The sequence below is a fragment of the Chaetodon trifascialis genome, chromosome 18, assembly GCF_039877785.1.
Source record: "Chaetodon trifascialis isolate fChaTrf1 chromosome 18, fChaTrf1.hap1, whole genome shotgun sequence".
NCBI classification, from domain to species: Eukaryota; Metazoa; Chordata; class Actinopteri; order Chaetodontiformes; family Chaetodontidae; genus Chaetodon; species Chaetodon trifascialis.
In genome coordinates, this window is record NC_092073.1 from 6,595,784 (window position 1) to 6,615,117 (window position 19,334).

Below are 19,334 nucleotides of genomic sequence, written 5' to 3' on the forward strand. Positions count from 1 at the left end.
GAGATAAATATTAGGTGTAGGCCTTGTTCCTTGTGACAACTCATATTGATGCTATGATACAGTGAAAGAGCTACAGTACTATTGCCCTATTTTTGCATTTTCTTTTAGTAAAAACATGATTCTCCTCTCGTGAAGCACACTCAACACATCTGGATGAATTCATGTGACATTGTGGGGGTATGACTGAACACTGGGTCCCATGGATTACACACAATACTATCAATGTGTGCCTGCCAGCAGAGCCACTCAGAGCTCATGCTGAAGCACAGAGCTGCCTTTGTGGCTTCCACCCTCGCAAACATATTGTCCAGAACTGAGCCCACCAAGTTAAGTGCTTGTTTCCATCCTTACCTTGTAGCATCTCCACCTTCAAGCGGCTACAAAAAAAATAAAAAATAAAAAATAAAAATCATGCTGTCTTACTGATCCAAAATGCAGTAATTAGTCAAGATTTTGTTGATGCCATTGAAATGTATCATTTCAAAAAAACACAGCTTAAAACCAAACAGTCAACCACAAAGTTAAAGCAAGAGTCAAATCCAGTTAGAGTTAGCTGTCAAAGCTGGTCTTGACTAAAGCTGGCTGTAGTCCAACAATCCTATACCACTGTGCTTGATGTGTTCACTTTAGCAGAATGTAGATATTCATATTCTACAGACAAAAAGGTCTAACATCTACTTCTTGCCAGCAAATGTGTGCCAAATAATGAATATTACACTATGTTGATCCACCACAAAAGAATATGTGGTGCTTGTTCCACGAAAACATTAATGGCTGTTTAAGCTTGTTAAAATTAAAGTTAATTAAAATTAAGGCTGCACGTGGGCAATTAAAATAATATGGCTGACTTCAGGATGATAACATCTTTAGATGTATTAAATGGTCTGTTTGTGGATGCTGTTTTCCCTTCCTGAAGGTTTTCCACAGAATCATGACAATGATTTTGTGTTGTAAAATAATATGTTTAAGACGATTAGGATGTTTAAGAATTACATGCTTCCACTTCCAGTTTACTCATTCAGCCTGGAAATTTAAGCTCTTCTGTGGTTACTGCTGTCTGCCTTTGTAGGGCAGCATGGACATCTGACCACTGTGTCTCAGTGGCTCTGGATGGGGTGCCAACCAAAATAATGTCAAATGTAGCTTCAAGTTGAGCGTGGCATTTTGAATAAGTCCCTCTCTGTAGGGCACCAGCAGCACAAGGCTTGTTTTCAGTCTGTCTCACTTCATTTCCATTGCTCCTTCAGATGCACAGATCTCCAATTTGTACTTACTGGAATACAGTGAGGCGGAGAAAAAAAACAAAAACACAAGTATTTCAGGAATTTGCCAGCCACCTACAAGTGACATCTGAAATTAATTGTGCATGGAGGAATGGAGGGAGGAAAATGTTTTCCGTAGAAGTGAAACGTGTGGAGGTCACAGACTACATTGCATGAGCTATACCGCTGAAGGAAAACAATCTTTTACACTGAGGAGGAATGAAATACTGCGGCTTTGATTGGAAAAATAATGGAAAAAAAGAGGAGCCCCTCGTTTCTGATTATAAAAACAGAGCCTCTGAATTGTATCTTCATGATTTCCTGGAATGAATGCCATTACGTCTAAATGGATGGAATCCAAAGGAACCCAAACACTGAAGAGAGTCTGGCCTGAATAGACGTTAAAGGAGTATGCTGTCCGTTTTCACATTTGCACATGCATTATTTTGATGCTGCAACACAGTTCAGTTATTGTGAATTTGCAGCAAAATTAGCTACAACTTGGAACTGAGTGAACCATTTAATGTTTGTCATAGGTATAGAAAATCAGGGGCTGACTCAAACAAAACTCTAAGAAACAAGACTAACGAGCTCTTCACACACACAGACTCAAAAACCAGCACCAACAGCAATAGGCTGTTATTCATCATGGATGGTACCTTGTGCTGCAGTCAGAAGATGCTCAGTTAGTTACAGAGATATAAAAGGTGCCCCGCAGCACTACAGGGGACAGCTGAGAAGAGCTCAACGTTATGCAAATGTTGTTTGATGCAATGCAAGTGACAACAAAGTGAGAGCCAATCGCGCAGTATATTCCATTTCTGCCATACTCTGCCAATAGATCCCCTAAATCTTACACCCCGGTCCTTCCAAAAAGGCCACAAACAAAGCTATGTTGTACTCGCAAAATAAGTCTGAGCATAAGATGTAAACTATATAAGCATAACACAGTGAAGCCACAGCTTCATGAGAGCCAAGAGACTGAATGTTACATTGTCCATGTATGTGTCAATGCACTGAAGAGTCTACAGCCATGCTAACAGCACTCTGCAGCTGTACATCTCTGGAGCTAAATGCTAATTTCATGCATGCTAACATGCTCATAATGACAATGCCGACATGGTGATGTCGATGTAACATCCATCCATCCATCCATTATCTATACCGCCTATCCCTTTCGGGGTTGCGGGGGGCTGGAGCCTATCCCAGCTACAATGGGCGAGAGGCAGGGTACACCCTGAACCGGTCGCCAGCCGATTGCAGGGCCACATGCAAAGACAGACAAACATTCACACTCACACTCACACCTACGGACAATTTTAGAGTCATCAATTAACCTAATGAGCATGTTTTTGGTCTGTGGGAGGAAGCCGGAGTACCCGGAGAGAACCCACGCATGCACGGGAAGAACATACAAACTTCACACAGAAAGGCCCCGTCTGACCCAGGGATCGAACCGGCAACCTTCTTGCTGTGAGGCACCCGCACTACCTGCTGCGCCACCGTGCAGCCGTCGATGTAACATGTTCACCATTATTTCAGTCTGGACCAAAATGGTGGCCAGACACACAGACGCACAGAGCAGTGCTGTATACTATTCAGCTGTCTGCAGCTGAAACTGTTTTTTTATTCTAAAGCCTGCACACCTTCTGAATCTACTCCCCTCTAAACACCACTGTAGTCCTGTCAGAGATGAGGGTCATCTTGAACTAGCCTTGTGGTTGTGCATATGCGTGTCCATAAGAGTGCATATCTAGTCAGCCAGGTCTGTTCGGTGAAGGGAGCCAAGGCTGGGGCTGACATGCAGGCTCTCACACAGCTGATAAGGTCCTCTCTAGCTGTGGTGCAGACTGTAGATTAAGCTCTTATAGAAAAGGGAGGAGAAATCTGGCTCATGAGGGTGAGGAGGGAGAGGGGGATGTTAGTGATCAACCCCATTACAGAGCCAACATTATTATCTCTGCAGTCCCAACACTGTACCCATCCAAACCTCTTTCCAGTCCTGCTGTCCCTGGAATAGCCTTGTCTACACCCTCCTTTAGGGGCCGCCCACAGAGGACCAAACATTCTGGACATGGGCTCTGTTCAGGGTCCATATCCTACACACTGGCCTAAGCTGGCCAGAGTGTTATATCAACAGTACATTTTAAGGTCTCATATCAGTTACTTTTCATGTCTTTGCTTTGCAAATGAAGGCAGTTCAGATAATTAAATTAGTGAAAATTTTGTCAGAATTTACGAACAGTGCCTTCACATGGGATTTATAATATGGAACTGTGGTGCAGACTTGCTACGCCATATCTGAAAATAAAGTAAATATTAATTTCACCATGCACAAAATGAAGGTGACGGGTGTCCCAACTTTTCTGGAATTGGGGTTGTATGAGGATTCAAATAATGAATGAATGAGCAGTTATTCATATTATTGTTTGGAAACCAACATACACTTAACAATGCCAATTCAATTGTAATTTAAAAGGTGCCTCAGGTTTGCTGCAATGGGTACCAAATTGCTTCTTTCCCAGACAGTTCTCTGGAAATTATCTGGAAATTATACACGTAAAATAAAACACCCTGATTATGTTTAGTTCAAAGAAGACCAAAACTCTCAACTCCCATATCTACAAACTGTACATAAAATGTGTTTCACCCTCTTCATGGCACAGTGGCAGCTTTGACAAACCAACAAAGCACATGCTACGATAAAAATGCAGCAGCCTGGTGTCACCTCATGTAGCTGATAAATATATATGGCACCACACACACATTCTCCAGTCACAGAGTAAAGGCACCCAGGAGAGCTTGGTGTAGTGCTGTAGATGAACGGATTGCGTTTCCATGGATTCCCACCCACCCAGGTCCTGATTGCAGTGCTACAACAGCTATGTGTGTTTGTGTGTTGTGTGCCCATGTGACAGTTCATCTTCTGTCACAGCATGCAGTCACTGTCTTTACAGGGGCCTGATCTGGCCAGCGCTGAATGGAAGTAGCCCCTCTGTTGTCCAGTGGGAGAAAGAATGTGCAAACCACCACAGTCGCTGACACTGTGAGTCTTTAGTTGCAAGTAACTCTGTGCCAGGCTCCAATTAGGCACCCATGTGTCCTACGTTGAAACAATGGTACTATTAGTGAGTACAGTATGTCCCAGGCATTCCCATACAGCATAAACACACAGCTTAAATCAACAAGTTGGTCGCCAGTAGTTTCCCTCATGTATTCATTGTAGGGGGACATGGAGACATGTGCAGGCTGCTGCGTTTTGACTGGGGTCACTTGAATGGTGCTTTCAATAACCACATTTTTCAGCCAGTACACACCTCTGCAGTTACCCAGGAGAAACTCGGCAGCCAGAGATACACACAGTGATAACGGCAGGGGCCTCACTCTGCGGCAAGTGCATTCCAGCACTCCATGCTCCCTCTCACCACATCCAGTGCGATGATGAGTGGGAAACCTGGAAGTAAAGGGGAGGCTGTGTCCCCCAGTAGCTGCCAGGACGCATGTCCCTCAACCACGGAAACCATCGTAATGACTTCTCACAATGTTGCGGGGGACAATTCAAGGAACTGCAAGGGGGATGTTCGTCTGAGATTACGCTCTCCACACTGCTCTCAAGTCTTTGTGGAGTCAGTGGAGGTAAGTAGAGGGAGTGGCGTGGTGATCAGATGGCTTGATAAAACAACATCTGAAAGTGCTCCAACTGATAAGGCCTCTACCTCAAACACCACGCTCTCCAGCTAAACCCTTTTTGCTAACAGCAGTCTTTGAAAGCAGCTGCTCAAGACATTTTTAGGAGGCATTCAACCTTCAAATGCATGCCAAGATCTTTTCCATTTCTTCTTGTTTATCCTACATTGCCTGCCTCACCGTGTTTCCTCAAATCCCTCCCATGTTTTTCAAACCCTCAGGCCACCTTTTTACATTCTTTCAGGCTCAGAAGGCGCATTAGGACCCAAGAGAAAGGCTACAACAAAACTCTGGTCATTGCCCCGTGACAGCAAATTCATCTTGGACTTCTTGTCAGTTTTCCTAATCAATCAGAGCCCATGGTGTACTGCTTGTAAACATCCCAAAGGAAAACCACTTTTTCACAGGTTAATAAAACGCAACCTTAGTCCCTTTGCAGACTTCACTTGGAGATGGTCACATAAAACTTTGACACTGCAATGGGTGACATGAGCTAAAAAAAAAAAAAAAAGTAAAAAAAAAAGTGATGAACCTTGACATTGACCTGAGGCAACCTTTTGTTAAGTGGCAAGTTTCTTTCTATGCCCGTAATTACCCCATAAACTGTTCAATAAATGGAGAGTGCCATCAAAGAGAGGTCTATAAATTAAAAAAAATAAAAAAAGCACAGCACAGCACATTCTAAACCACCAAATACAAATCAGACGATCCACAGTGCTGACATCTAGCTCCTTCAAATGAACCCCACAACACCCAGCAGCCCCATTTCATCAAATTCTCCTGAGGTGTTGATTTCCCCACCCAGTGCTTCTCTAACCACCACATTTCATAACCACTCTGTTGCTCCACTGGAGCAGATCCACCAGTGAGAAACTCACTCATGGAAATAAACAAACTCTGCAGACCTCAAAGAACGATGCCACTTTGAGAGGAAAGAGATGGCTGAGATAGAAAGAGAGGCGCATTGAATTTGAAAGAGAAATGTAAGCTAGAAGAGAGGAGGCAGGGTTAGTGAGTGAAGTTCAAAACCACAGGGGCGTGAGGTGGTGATGGGCTCTCACTCCTTTCCTCCCATCCGTGCCCCGTGGCAAAGGGTGGACGGGGAGGAGGGAGGGGAGGGGGAGGTAGTTAAAAGTCTATCCTCTCACCCTCCTGACCTCCCACGGCAATGAGTGAAAAAGCAGCTGTGGGCTGCGCACTCCCCGTTCCTCAAACACTGTCCCATGGGCCTGAAACACACATATACAAACACACTCAGGCACACTTATAGGAGGTGAACCCACAGATGCACTCACAATACGAAGGTCTTTTCTCTTTCTTCTATCTCATAGACACATACATCCACTCAGGTTACGTAACTTTGAAAAAAAAATGTATATACATATTGGATGTAATTGACCTTTTTGGTGTCTCCACTTCTTACCAACTTCAGTGTTGACCCCATTTCAAGCAATGTGATTGGTGGACATTATAAGCTGCAAAGTGACTTAAGAAGAGTAAAAGTGACATCTCTTTTCACATATTTAACATGACATATCAACCAGAGAGATCAATTCATTCTACAGACTTCACCACATAACTGGCTGACTGGGGTTCCAATGGACTGGGTGACCAAATTGATGGGCTGTCAACTTCTTAATAATTTTAACACATGCTAGCACAATTATGTCACTGTTTTAGATCATTTGCTTTAAACTTTAATCCAGATGTAACATTTGAGAAATTGCTGTTTGTATTCTTTGTATTATTCTTGCCATCATTTAGTAAAAAAAAAAAGTGAGATAATAGAGCCTTGAAAGCAACAAAAGGCAGTTAAAGCTTAGACTATGATTAAAAAATAAAAAAATATAAGCGAATACATTAACAATAAGCTACAGTTAGTTAAATAGTTAAAATGCAATGTAAAAATAGATATAAGGCTTTATACCTTTCCTTTAATCAAGAAAATTAAAACTTAATTTCACTTCATTTATCTCCCAGGTCATTTACTACTTAGTTTTCTCATGCTTTTGATCTTGGGGCAAGTTTGATCATTTAGCTACTGTATAAATTAGTTTACTCATGTTTAGACGTGCATCTGCCTGCTTGAGCCATGAATGACTGTGTGGCTGGCTAGCTCACCTGAAAACACAGCTAAACCCACTGACAATCAGAATTTTCAACTAGCTACTAGCTGAAGCTAATTTAATCCTAAAAATATCGCTGCAAGCGGCGATCTGGGTTTCAAGCCCCTTTGCCCTCAACAGAGGGAAGCAGCTCAATAGGCTAAAAGTTGTGAGCAGCAGTGGACCAGTTACAGGCTTTACAAAAGTGGGCAAAGTCACTTCAGCTACTTTCATTCTGTCAAAGGAGGAGTGAGACCAATCACTCTCAAAGCTCCGCCATTTGTCCCTCTTCATCACATTTGAATGAAACCTGTGTAGCACACAATGGGCTCTATTTTCGACTCCGCCGCCGGTGTGGCGCAGGCGCGGCTCAAAGTCAGGTCAAAATATATAAATTTAGGTCTGACTGTATGTGCTGACTCAGATAGTTGCATTGAATCGTGGCTGTTGCTAATTATTGATCGCAGTGCGCGTTCGATGACTGACCGAGCACTGCTGAAAGCAACCACGTTTTCAGTGGATAGCCGTTATCACCTAGCAGCCACCCATCCAGAGGGGTGTCCCCCTGAAAGACTGTAGGGATGCTAGAATTCGCCAGGATAAACGAGTCATGTGCCGACCCGGGGAAAGTGGCATATACGTTTGCCACCAGGCAATTTGAGTCATCTGCTTCACCTGTGTACATTCGGTCAGGTTGAGCGAGCATTACGTGTGCCAAATGCGCTTGCGATGTGGTCAGATGAGATACTGATCAAAATATCTAAATTTAGGTCTGACCGTATGTGCTGATAGTTGCATTCAGGCGTGGCTGTTGCTAATTACGTGAGGTATTGGTGACGTGAACGCACGACTCCGCTGGTTTACAAAAATCCACTTGCCCGGTGGTGCGCCGCTGTCCAGGTCTGGGGTGGCAAACTTTCAGCGCACTTTTGCGCCATAGGCGCAGACCGAAATGGACGAAAATCCAAATACACCTGCTCATTATGCCGACAGCTCCTCCTACTGCGCTGCAACGCCCATCCTGGCGCACCTCTGTACACCTCAGTTTACCAAAATACCAAGTGCACCGTGCGCCTGCCTGTGCTGCACGAAAATACCACTGCGTGGGGTGCGTAGCCTTCCGTGCTAGCGGCGGAGTCGAAAATAGAGCCCCAAGTCTCCAGTGAATTTAATCAGGATGGCTCAAATGCATCTTGAGTTATGAGCAAAAAAGTAATTGGTCACACCCCCTTCAGTATGGCACTTGAGATGCCGTCTCATCCCATGGCAACCTCAAAGGCTGAAAAATGAAGACAATGCAGAAGTGCCAAAATCTGTACTTCCTCAAATGGAATCAGGCTCAATATGTTTGACAAGGCTCATCCCCAATTACAGCCTGAAGACATGTACCAAGATTTGTGATGATTGGACAAATCATTGACAAGTTATGGCCATTTTCCTGCAAACCTCTGTCCCTTGCAAACTATTTGGTTGATGGCACTTGTGTTTTCCCATCTTGCTCATTTATGATAGAAATGGTGTTGAGTATAGAGTCAATATTCAACAAGTTCTATTCATATTTGTTTTTCAAAACATTTAAAATGGCAGAAAATCCATTATTGTGGACTTTTATGGTCAAAGAGACTTTACTGAACACACTGAGGTGGACTCAATGAGACTGAGGGTATGAGGGGCGTGGCCCTTCCAAAACTGAATGTTTGGGCCTCAATTACAGCGCCACCATGTGGCTGATTGGGCTCTTACTTCATGGGAAACACACTGCAGCTGTTGAGACAGGAAAAAATAACTGACATAACAACAATAATAATAACAAGCCCTTTTAGGCCTTGAATGGTAACTATATTAACTAGTGCAGGTTATGTTAATCATTCATAATCCATACAAGCTAAGAACCCCAAAATTAGCTACCTTTCATAATAGTAAGTTTGGAGTGATGAGGAGAGATGGACTTAAACAAGAACAATTTTAACATACATTGAGTACCAGGAGACATTATTCATATTTGTTGTGCAGCACAGAAACGGACAGCGTTAGTAGACTGTGTGTCTTTGTTGTTGGCTAACTGAAACTTGCTCAGTTACCACAAAGATAATGGAGGATGATGTTATGGAGATAGAAGTACAGCACAGTATCGGTTACTGTTTAGCTTGCAACTAAAATGCCTTAGCCACTGTATAAGAGTTCATACAGCAACAGTACAGGATGAGAAGCTTCACTTGCTCACGTGTAGATTTATGAGTCTAGTTTCAGCTGGCTACAGCAGCTATAGCTCAGTGTGTTTAGCTAGCAGTGTTTTCAGGTCAGTTAAAGTCTGCTCTAAGAAGACGTTACAGTCAGTCAGAGAGAAAACAGAGGAGTGAAATTAAGGTTTTAATTTCTTCTAAGTTATTGGAGTTAAGGAAAGGAAACCAATTAAACATGATCTCTTTCTTTACCATGTTTCTTTGTACACTCCTTTTAACTATTTAACTGACAGTACTGATGTATTCAATTATATTTTTGATGCGTTTCTTTTACAGCCATTTGTCAGCTTTGAGGTGCCACAATAACCAAAGCAGTGTTTGCAATAAAACCATGTGTTATTCCATTTGTATAACAGAAATACAAAACAATATATCCATTTTGATTTTGTCTGAGGTGTGAACAGATGATGTTGTATATCAGCGTTCATTATAACATCCATGTAGAAGAGATGTTGAATGAAATGAACCTGTGAGTCTACAGTCTAGCTCCTAAATGAGCATCAGTTGCATCAGTTTCCACAGTATTGGTTTTAATTACAGCAGAGTAGGTCAGTCCACAGTAAAGAACACACTCTGATCCTGGGTTCCAAACATATGCACACACAGGCCTCAGTGACACCCTCCAGTGTCCACATTTGGAAGTATATGTCAGTGCAGAGGCTGCTCCTCACCTTCTCAGTCAGGCCTCAGCCAAGACCACCAGAACGTGTTCACCAATAAATGAGTTAAAGTAAAAGTAAGAGGATGGAGCTGATTTCCCAAGAGTCTTAGCTTTTCTTCAAGGATTCCAGCAAGCCCTTGATCCTCAAGCTGGACGGCTCCAGTTTCCTTTTCTTGCGTCTTTTGATCCCTGCAACCTGGGTGGGTAGGAGGAGGGCAGCGAGTCCCCAAGGTGTGGGAGGGTTGCCTTCGGTACGACCTCTGGGTGTGTTGGTTTCACTCTGCTGGAGCAGCCAGGAGCTCTCCTGACACAAAGCCACGAAGCGGTCCAGCTGTGAGGCGTTGACGTTCTTGCTGATGTTCAGAGAGGTTTCAAAGGGGTTCTGGATGTGCAGCGGGGCTACCTCTGGCTTGTTCTGCTCTTTGCCCTGGAGAGAGGGAAGGGTACAACACTGGCAGATGAACACATTCTAGAGCAGCAGCACATCCTGTATGTACAGTATGTTATGGTCCATGTATCTGGTTGGTCATGGTTTTAGTTCTGCTGCTGTATCTAGGGCACTTATAATGGACTGTAACACCTCTCCACATGCTAGCAGATGGGAGAGCGAGAGACATGGACATGGCTCCGGAAGACAATTTGAGTTACCTCATGAATAGTGCAAATACTGTAATTCAGAAAGGTGGACAAAAAACAGAAATGTGCTCAACAGATATGAAAACCTGCTACGCACGCAGCACGTGTGAGCATCAGAAGCAGACATGATCTGTACGTCTGTCATGGCCGTCAAATGAACCTTCGATATGTGGGTCAGAGAGAAGTCAAGAACCTTCTTTCGTACTCTGCATGCCATATTCTGCCTAAAGCCTGACAGTAAAGGAGGGCGGGAGGGACAGAAGATGGCAACATAAAGCCATCAGTCAGAGGAGAGGAGCGACCTGGAGAATTGAAGCACAGTAAAGCAGATTTATGGCTGTTGCTCCACCGGTGAAAGCCTGTAAGGCATGGGTCATGGCCACAGTCTACCTGCAGGCTTCTTCTGCTGTGTCAAATTTGCTATTAGTCTCATATATTAGGCTGCAGGGTCTCTCATTCCGAGGAGCATTAATTTATTAAACTCCCAGCACTAACAAAGTCCCTGCATCTCATGTGATGTGCCATCAAAACATGAAGACCAAACACCTACTTTATCAGCTACAGGTCTAAGTAACGGGGAGTTAATAGCATATTATTTAATGTTACAAATATTTAGAGGTAAGCTAGAGAGGGAAAATTACTCCCTGATATTACCTTTCAGACAAAGTATGACATGGAAACAGATTTTGGAGCCCTTAGGCTTAATCTTTCCTCTCCATTTCATTTATAAGAACTCCACCATGGACGCTCTTTCACTGCCTATAAAAAGTATCACACAGGCACAAACAGACAACAGCAGGCTGAATATGGGTTTGAATAGAATAAATATGCATTTGTTTACACTAAGCCTGATGGAGCTCCTAATTGGGATCCCAGCTCAAGGGTGCCGGCCCCATGAGGCCGGCATCAATCACATGTGACAAGGACAGCTGTCATCTGTGTGTGTGTGGGAAGACGCCATCCACCAAACATTGCCTTTATTACCAACAGATTTCTCTGCTGGAGCTCAGCTATGGAGCGGGGAGGAAGAGTTGAAAGGAGTCTGAGCAGGGTTTCCTTTAGTGCTGAAGCTATTTTTCTTTATGTTCTAGCTTCTTCATGCTGCAATGGTTTGATTTTTAAGATAAGTAACAGGGTTGGATGGACCATTTTGTGAGTAGTACAAACATTTTTGATCAGATCCTGCAAATGAATTGTATGAAAGAATGGACAGTGCTCTCTGGTGGAAAAACTAAATACAAAATACAAAATAAAATACTGACACTGTTTCAATATTCTATCAAACAAATCTTTGGCAGTTCCATACTGACATTTCTTGGTCCAGCTTTATTTGTGAGCATGCAGTGCCCTGCTGCCATGTTGGCAGGAAAGAGATGAAAGCCCTTTGTGGACATGGAGCATTGCTGGCTTCATCAATCTGTTGAACTGATGGCTTTTTGTCATTCAGACAGAGGTGACTTTTCCAATCATGTTCCTTATGATTTCAGTCAGACATTAACGGAAAGAGCCACAATGCTTGTGTGATATTTGGCACTCGGTGTACAGAAGGAAGTGGTGTGGTGATTTGAAAAGTTGTGGTATAAAGGAAGAAGAGTATTTCTGTCTTCCCGCAGCCTGCGTCAGTGACGGATGTTTGACTTATTTTTTCCCCTCACCGTGAAGGGAACATCTTTTTAATGAGCTCAATCTCCTCAGCAACTTCAAATTAACTGTGTTTCCTGTTTTGTTAAACATTTTTGTGTGAATAAGAAATTAGAATTAAGTGATAAATGCTTTACAGTATTTTTAATCAGGCACACACAGCATGTGTTTAACTTCTCTCTGTGCATGTCTAACTATCTAACCCCATGCTGCTTCAGCCTTTGTTCTAATTCGATGGCAATCAGTTCAGACTTCCTGTGTTTATGTGGACATGAGATGGCCATGTAAAATTGCCATCACATTTAAGGTGCATGTCTGAAAGGGGGCTTAAATGTGGGAATCTATTTCAGCTGGAACTTAAACCTGACTGACTTGTTTTGGCCATAGAGACACATTTTGAACACTACACTGACATAATGCCAACAGTTCCAGAGAAACACTACCATTCATTTGGAATCATGTCAAAAGATGAATAGAACTGCAGCGCGCACTCTCTTTTAGCTCTGTTTTTGGTCTCTACCAAACCCCAAGGGAAATATCTAATTCTTTAGTCGCTTAATCCTCCACTATGTTCACCAGCTGGTCTATAAACTGCTGCCTCTCTGCAGTTTGGTGCTCAAAACGGCTCCATGAGAGCAGCGAGAGTGAACCAAAACAGTAAAGCTGCGGCCAGAGAGCTAAACAATGAGCTGGAACTCATGATGAAAGCTCTGTGCAGATGAAGGGAGCTGCAGATTCAGCTGATCATTCTCTCTGGTCATCACTATGGTCAACCACTTTCACATTGTCACATTGATTTTACACTGCCATTTGGTACACTGTCATAATAATTAAGATTTAAGATTAGCTAGATAATGAAAAGATGATGTAAATCATCATCACTGGGCTACTTCTTTGTTTACATGGGACTTGATGGCTAAGAATACTGATACATACCTTTCTGATATTTATGGACATCCTGCTGAATGCAAAGGAGGCGTAGAACTCAAAAAACTCACGCAGCAGTTGCTCTGACAGAAAGCAAGAAAAGTCGAGTTAGCGGCCACGGAAACATCGGCATCAATCAAACTGAATTGTAGCCCTGCAGCCCTGCTTCTACGCTCTCCTGCTCACCGAGCGTTTCTGTGTTGCTCTCGAGCTGGATCTTGCTGAAGTCGCTGACAAACGTGCAGTCGTTCCCCTCAATCATGCTCTTGTCTGCGGGACCTTGTGGGGAGAGAGCGAGGGTACAAGGTAAACGGGCCTGTGATGGCCACAAACAAGACACAGATAGATGGCTTCAGTGCATTTATGGAGAGGGAACAGGAAGTGTACACGTACATGTGCGTGCACATGTGTGTATGAAGGTGCTCGAAGAAAAGAGTGTGGATCATGTCCATGCTTGGCTGGTTTACTTCTCCTGCAATGTCCTTGTTACCACTCTCCTTCATCACAATGAGGCCGGTGGTGGCGGTGGCCGTGTGTGTGTGTGTCTGTGTGTTACCCCACTGTTTAAATAGTTGCCTGTATGCTCACGTGTGTGTCTGGAGGAGGCGGGGTCATCGACCTTCCCAGAGTGATGGGCCTTTTATTGTCCTGTAAGCACTCTGTGAGATAGAGTCTGTGCTAAACGGGGCAGAGGAAGAGGAGGGGGGGCCTAGATTGCTTTTGGAAGGCAATTATCAGGCGGCCAAGGTGACAGAGAGAGAGTGTAGACACAGATGGAGGAGCTGCAGTGGACGTGCTCGTGGTTCATATTATCACAAGTTTATCATAAGTATGTAAGGAAATAAGGAGGCAAGTTATTCTCTAATGTCATCATACAGAGCCAAAATGGAAACCACCACACACTCCAGACTGGTGATGAAGGACATGCCTGGTATGTTAGGTTGGTGCCAAGGCAGTTCAGTCATACCTGACATTGAAATGCTGCTGTTGGTTACAGTTATATTTATAAAGGCATGGACAGGTCAAAGAAGCATTGAGAAAGCCCTGTGCAATCAGCCTGCACGTCAGGAAACGAACAACAGGATGTTTTTTGCTTCACCGAATTATGTTTATTTTTTCAGACTTTCAATTAATCTGTTTTTTGTGAACTATTGGATAACTTGACCTTTAAAAACAAGGTAAAATGTCGCTGGTCAACTGAACTGCAAGACACACACTGTATGTGACAAGAGGTCACAACTTAAGTCGATGTTACTTCGTTTTAAGGCCCCACAGGCCAAAATCTGTGAGAGCTCCTGCTCATAAACTGTATAGATGAAATAATTTGTCATAATTTAAAATGATTTGTTGATTAACCTGTTATCAGCAACTAATCTGATCATTGATTAGTCATTTAAGTTATTTTACAAGCAAATATATTCAACATTCCTTAGAAGATTTGGGTTGTGGGTTAAAAAAGCTTTTTGGAAATGGAATTTTGAGCTTTGGGAAAATGTGATGGACTATTTTAGACAATTCTTATCAAATTAATCAATCAATAAAATGAATAACACGGTAGAAAATCTACAAATCTGCATAATTTTGAAGTTTAGTATTCTCATATCCTCCACCCTAACGCCTGTTTTCATTCTTGGCTATGGGAAGAGGTCAGTAAATGTCTCTATGGCGCACTGTGTGGTGGTGAGGGAGGATGCAATGCATGTGTTGCTATGTGACACTGAGACCTTGTCAAGCCAGACCTTCACATCTTTTAAGGATGTAGAAAAGCAAAAACACGGTTGTTGGCACTCTCGGGTGAGTGGCAGGTGAGGCTGGGAGGTACCTGCAAGGTCCTTCAGGTGGTCCAGCGTGGGGATAATGGGGGGGCTCCTCCTCTGGAGGAAGAAGAGCACCATGACAGTAAGGGAGAAGTTGGTGATCCAGGCTCCGGGGATGCTGCTGGTGATGCCATGAGCTCGGGCCCAACAGCGCACGGTGAACACCAGAAAACGCACCCGAGGGTCCAGCTCTCCATACAGGTAGAGCAGCTCTGTGCTCTTGACCGCCACCCTGTGGTGAACATAGAGAGCTACTACTATGTTTTGATAGAGCTTCATTGTGGCTGTTCATGTCAGTGTTGAGAGTGTGGAGACTTCCAGTACAAGTCCAGGCAGATCACTTCACTGACTAACTACTGACATATATATGAACATCTTTTGCATTTTTAGCTTGCTCTACTATCCAAAATGACTCTCAATGAATGACTGGATAAAAATTCAGTGTCCATGTTGCCACCCACTATGATGAAAATATCAAATAAGAAATAAGGCAGTTCACTGCAGAAAATAAGTAATATCTCACACATTGTACAGCTCTCACAAACATCCTCTGACATCAGTATCTGTGTTGATATGATTCAAGCTACGTTACAAGGTTCACTTTGATATTTGGTATGTTGACTGTAGGCCTGCCATATGTCTGCAGTGTGTATTAAACCCTGTCCCTACAGAAGTGTGATTTTTTTTTTTAAATAAAACAAATAAAAAGACCTGAGAATATGGAAATCTAAGGATAATTTGATTATGAACATTCATTTGACCCCAACACTTCACAGCCTCCTGAGTTCAGAAAGGCAAATACTGTATTCTGCTGAATGTGAAGGGTCAGTTCAGTGAAAACCACAGCAAAACCACCACTAGAGAGCAGCCTGCACCTTGTCACAGTGAAGCCTCAGTCACTCTCAGCTACAGTTAGATTTCGTTTTCTTTGACAGACACGCACACACATGTGCACACACATAGCAGGAAGGGGCTGTGCTTCAAAGATCTCTGAGCACAACTTGAGAGAAGTCCCCCTCATATCCACCCACAGTCAGTAGTTCAACTCCATTTCCTTAGAAACTGCAGTGTGGTTTTCTGTACGTTAGCAGATCTGTTACACCATCAACAGAGACCACAATAACAGCGGAAAAAGTGAAACATAAACAAGCCCCTTCTTTGGCCCTCCTGTTCAGTTTCACCGTGGCTGCATGCAACTGAATGATCGCAGCACTTCCTGCCAGAGGGTGGTTTCTGTTTGGGGCTTTTGTAACACCAATGTGGCCAAATGATATTCAGGACAACATAAAACTAGCAGTTTCTGTGAAGCAAGAGGCCTATGAGCAACTCTGATTGACATTTCGAGACATGACCCTCTGATTACATGACACTGACCCAGTCTATAATAAACTATTGGAACACTAGAGCCATGACGAATAACTGTTCACACTGCTCATGTATGGGAAGCAGGCCATGGGGTGAATACCTGTTGTTGGCTGTGAGGTCACACTGAAAACCGGAGGGCTGGTGGGCAAAACGGAGGAGCGGGCATCGTGCATTGAGAATCTTCTGCACCCCAACACACCCAGGCCCAAACTGGTCCACACACTCCCCAATGACGGACAGGATGCTCTGGGTGACGGCCCGCTCTGAGTTGGCCCTCTTCAGCTCGTACTCCAGGGACAGACCTGCTTTTGGCTGCGCACACAGAGTTTCAGATCGTCAATGATCCTATATCTCGCTCTATTTGTTACTTAATGCACTATGTTTACTTATTTAGGTTTCCAAATTCTCCATTTGCTATTTATGCACCATATGTGCCCTTCCAAGTTCCCATTATGGAACAAAAAAAGCAGTGTCCATTACAACAAAACAGCATCTATCAGGGATGCCTGTTTGAAATCTCAATTACTGTTTACTATAGAATAAACTATTCATTATGTAGAGAGACAGCAACAAATTGAACTGCAGGAATTCAGTGTCTTCCTCACACACAGCAGGAATTTCAGCCTGGGTCCTCTGCATGAACTGGTAGCCCAAAGTAATTCTGATGCAATATCATTGATCAAATAGATGAGATTATTATTATTAAGACTATTATTTTCACATTAAATTTATCTGCAAATGATTTTCCTGATGAAGTCTATAAAATGGAGAGAAACACTGAAAAATTTTTTTTTTCCAAATGTTTGGTTCTTGCTTGGTCTGACCTACAGTCCAATAACCAACGGCATTTAATTTCCAATAACATATATAACAGAAAAGCTAAAGATCCAGGAACTAATGTTTGGCTTTTTTTTTTTTTTAATGGTTAAATTATCAAAATAGTTGCCAATTAACAGACTAAATGCTACCTGACTGCATTTTATAGCACTTTATTCACATGAGCATTCACACACTAATGACAGCGAGGTAGCATGCAGGCTGCTGACCTGACCATCGGGACAAACTTTGGCTTCAGTGTCTCGCCCAAAAACACTGAGCACTAACTAAGTACTTGATGAATTGTTTCAGCTGAGCACTATAGATTCAGAGACAATGCGATCACAATCCCTGACAATCTATCTGTCTGGAAATGTGAATGTAACCATCGCCAGTCAGCTGATAGCTTTGATTCTCATGAATCAATCACTTTTAATCAAAGACACCTACTAAAGGATGACCCCAAACTCCCATTATTACCGTTGTTTCTTTTTTCCCACTGATGCCATCCAGGTCCAGAATCATGTCCAGGTCACAGCCCAGCTTTCCAAAGCCATTCACTGATGAGCCAAATGGCTTGATGGTGCATTCTGGGAAATAAGCACCGGCAATGTCCTTGAGCAGAGAGCAGACGAGGAAACGCAGTCGGCTGTTCTCCTCCGTCAGCTGATAGGCTTCAGTCAGGGAGGTTACCTGTTGGTCTATCTGAGGGGGAAAGAGGAGACAGGCCATGGTTAGCACAGTCCTTGAGAAATCCATCTGTATCAGACTTTCATACATGAACTCCTCTTCAAAGCTGAATCTCAGCCAGCACTTCAATTTAAACTAATATCTGGGTGTGATAACCAAACCACTTACACTTTCCTCTGTGGACAGCCTCTGTATGAGCTGGTTGATGGGAATTGTGATTTGTGGCTTGCACAATTTCTGGTTTGGTGAATTCAATGAGGCTGATTTCTTCAATGACAGCAGTCTCGATTTAAAAGGCACTATGGCTTCATGGCTGACGCTGGGGATGGCTGCCTCTTCTAGTAATGATGCAACACTTTCCCGGTTGGCAAATTCCACAACAGCATATATGCCCTGAAGAATAACACCCACACACACAATTTCATCATCCAATTGAATCCTTACATGACAGTGAAGTATCTTATAATATGTATTTATTAGAGGAGCATGGTCATTTACATACATAGCTTTCATAGAAGAAGCATTTATTGATATTTCCATGTGTTGATAAATACTTGAGGAGTCGTTTCTCATTGGAGGGGCAGCTGATGAGGACAGATCTCTCTGCCTGTCCTTGTCTCTCTGCCTGAACAGCACACAAAGACCTGCGCCCATCTTTTTCATCTGACAACAGAGAAGCAGAACATTAAACAATAATAACGTTTTACTTTGAGGTAGATGTGTATTGTCATTGTCAGTGTGCAGTTAGCATAAAGTGGTAGTCAGACAAACTTTGAAGCATTAGCTGGTGAAGACTTCAGAATGATTTGTTACAGGTGTGATCTTCCACAGCCCAACAGCTGAACTCCAAACTTCATATAAAAAAGTTACAATTTTACAATATGGAGCACCGTTAAGCAAATATATGCATACCAAAAATCACAGCACCATAGCATTAACTCTTGGAGGCAACTCTTCAATTCAGCATGCATAACATCCACACCTATTAAAATGAAATCTTATCTGAAAGGAAAAATAGAACCACTTTTGGAGATTTTACTAAGCTAAGACTCCCTGGTGAACAACAAAATGCCGAATTTTACCGAGACCTTAATGACTTCTTACGCTTTTCATTTTTTATGAAAGAAGTTAAACATTTTGGATCATAGCTAAGGCTACGCAAAACATGAAGATTTCTAAATGAAGTTTGGAATGACAATCACAGCTAGTATCTGGGCTAATAAGCAGGTTAACTTGGTTTGTTTGACAGCTTGATAGACTAACCAGCTTCGTCTTTCCGATGTGCTTCGCCTTGCGCAGCGACAACGTTTGTTGCAATATTTCTATGAAGAAATGTCTCGACCCTCTGTAGGCACTTTCCAAGGCTGCCCCTTCCCCTCATATGTAACCTGCACACCGCAATGGAAGACGCCATTACTGCTCAGAAAGAAACAGAAAGGCGCATGCGCATAGTCACCACTACGGCAACTGGCAGGTACCGAATT

At 43.0% G+C, this 19,334-nt stretch overlaps 1 protein-coding gene across 1 annotated transcript; it reads right to left on the minus strand.

The window, feature by feature from the left end:
* Positions 1–6,627: 6,627 nt before the first annotated feature.
* Positions 6,628–19,298, minus strand: mtpap (mitochondrial poly(A) polymerase). The gene is made up of 9 exons (XM_070986497.1): positions 19,114–19,298; positions 18,353–18,513; positions 18,019–18,243; positions 17,641–17,865; positions 16,445–16,656; positions 14,985–15,211; positions 13,349–13,441; positions 13,172–13,245; positions 6,628–10,385 (listed from the first exon to the last, which is right to left on the minus strand). Exons 1-9 carry the CDS (start codon positions 19,262–19,264, stop codon positions 10,065–10,067), a joined length of 1,689 nt encoding a protein of 562 aa, XP_070842598.1. The 5' UTR covers positions 19,265–19,298; the 3' UTR covers positions 6,628–10,064.
* Between the last annotated feature and the right edge of the window lie 36 nt (positions 19,299–19,334).

Bases quoted from the DNA above. Each gene is read 5' to 3' on its own strand.
- mtpap (XM_070986497.1), bottom strand. From the start codon at position 19,264: ATGGCGTCTTCCATTGCGGTGTGCAGGTTACATATGAGGGGAAGGGGC. The intron at 18,514-19,113 runs GTTAGTCTATCA...CTCTGTTGTCAG, and splicing joins ACATCGGAAAGACGAAGCTG to ATGAAAAAGATGGGCGCAGG. The intron at 18,244-18,352 runs GTATGTAAATGA...GTTATTCTTCAG, and splicing joins GCTTCTTCTATGAAAGCTAT to GGCATATATGCTGTTGTGGA.